Source organism: Seriola lalandi, unplaced genomic scaffold, assembly GCF_002814215.2.
Source record: "Seriola lalandi dorsalis isolate HSWRI2012SDOR001 ecotype SW California unplaced genomic scaffold, Sedor1 jcf7180002003411, whole genome shotgun sequence".
NCBI lineage: Eukaryota > Metazoa > Chordata > Actinopteri > Carangiformes > Carangidae > Seriola > Seriola lalandi.
This window is the reverse complement of record NW_019474067.1, coordinates 1-1,790: the sequence shown is the minus strand read 5'-3', so window position 1 is coordinate 1,790 and position 1,790 is coordinate 1. Positions and strand designations below refer to the sequence as shown.

The window sequence follows — 1,790 nt, the reverse complement described above, 5'->3', positions numbered from 1 at the left end:
GTGGTTTCATATATTATGTTCAGTTTCACATTTCTTTTAGAGAGACTTAACTCTGACTGTCTTTGCCAACTTATTTTAAATAAAGCTTCACGTTAAAAAAGCAGTCAAAAACCAGGATATTATTTCTCTCCAGCTCTCTTTGCAGTATCTGTGAGTGGTCTAGCTCCCGGGATTAAGGATGGTCATTTAGGCATATGTTTGCATGATGTTAAATCATGACAAATACGCTCCACTCTGGTGCTGGCTTGTGTGAATATTTGGGATCTTGTAAGACCGTGTGGACTGGGCACATTTATGTTCATGATACAATGATAAAAATTTAATTAATTCATACAATACATAAGTTCAGACATAAAACACGGTTTCAGTAATATTTATTTATTACCTCATTAAAATCACATGTTCTGTTTATTCACTCAGGCAGCATACTGTGTAACATTTGAACCATCCTGGAGTATTTGATAAATATTTTATTACTTGAACATCAGTGGAATTTTCTTTGTGAAAAGTTGGAATGAGAACAGTATTTTTTTTTTTGGCCTTCCAGAGGAAACCACAAATGCTGCCTTGCCGTCCGCGTACCACACCTTCCCTGATCCTGCTGATGTTCTGCAGCTGCGCTCTCAGCTCCTGAACTGGTACGACAAGGAGAAGAGAGAGCTGCCATGGAGGACTCTGGTAAAACCAACTCACTAGCATTCATTAATTTAAATTATATATGACGGAAGGCGTTTTAGTAAGTCTGGTTCAGGGACATGTTTACTGCAGCAGACACCTGCAAGGATGCTTTTACCACTGAGATTAAAGTCACACCTAGTAGATTATACCTGTGCAATACAGTCAGAATATCATATCCTCATTTATCAATGTTATCTGACAGTATTTACCTGAAATTCTTCTGAAATTACAGTAATGTGATGCCTTAGTTTGGTTATTAGCACAAGTTCTTACTTCAGTGTATCATTACACACATTAGGCAGCGTAGAACCAATGCTTGCAATTACCATGAAGTAATCCAACTGACTGGCTCCCTGTATTTCTCTGACAGGCTATGACAGAACCAGACCTCAACATTAGGACATATGCAGGTAAGAAAACGTTTTCCTGGCAGATTTCGATATGTTGAACTGCTGCTGACGCCATTTACAGGACAGTGTGTCTCTCTCTTTTTTATCAGTGTGGGTTTCAGAGATTATGCTGCAGCAGACTCAAGTTGCCACAGTAAAAGACTACTACAACAAATGGATGAAGGTAAGTTCCTCTGACATATTAAGTTACTTTTGGATTCCTTTGGATACCATTGACTTTGGATACTTTAAATCTAGTGAATATACAACCTTGTGTGTAATTTGGACTCTCTCTTTATTATGTTCCAGCGGTGGCCCACAGTGCAGGACCTTGCATCTGCTACACTTGAGGTGATTTCTAAAAGCAGCTATGGAAACTATGGTGATTTAAAGATTGTTTTCGAATTTCAAATGACTTTATTTATTTGTAGGAGGTGAACCAGATGTGGGCGGGTCTTGGCTACTACTCCCGGGGGAAAAGACTGCATGAAGGAGCTCAGAAGGTTTGTGTTGCACTTTGTAACATTTGTTTTGTAGCATGTATCTATGTGTCACTCTCAGGCCTTCTCCATTTTTCTTCATTGTACCAGCAGCTTTATGTAAATGTGAGCAAAGATTTATGAATTGATCCACCTGTTAACAGTTATAACTTTGTTATTTTAGGTTGTGACAGAGCTGAAGGGACAGATGCCTCAGACTGTCGACAGCCTGCTGAAACAGTTA

The 1,790-nt window shown here is 38.9% G+C and overlaps 1 protein-coding gene across 1 annotated transcript; it reads left to right on the top strand.

Annotated features, from left to right (window-relative positions):
* Positions 1 to 547: 547 nt before the first annotated feature.
* On the top strand, positions 548 to 1,570 carry LOC147820059 (adenine DNA glycosylase-like; the record flags this gene model as incomplete). Its single annotated transcript, XM_087177618.1, has 4 exons — positions 548 to 678; positions 1,049 to 1,088; positions 1,178 to 1,251; positions 1,499 to 1,570. Coding segments are annotated over 4 exons (317 nt in total), but the record flags the coding sequence as incomplete, so codon positions are not given.
* Between the last annotated feature and the right edge of the window lie 220 nt (positions 1,571 to 1,790).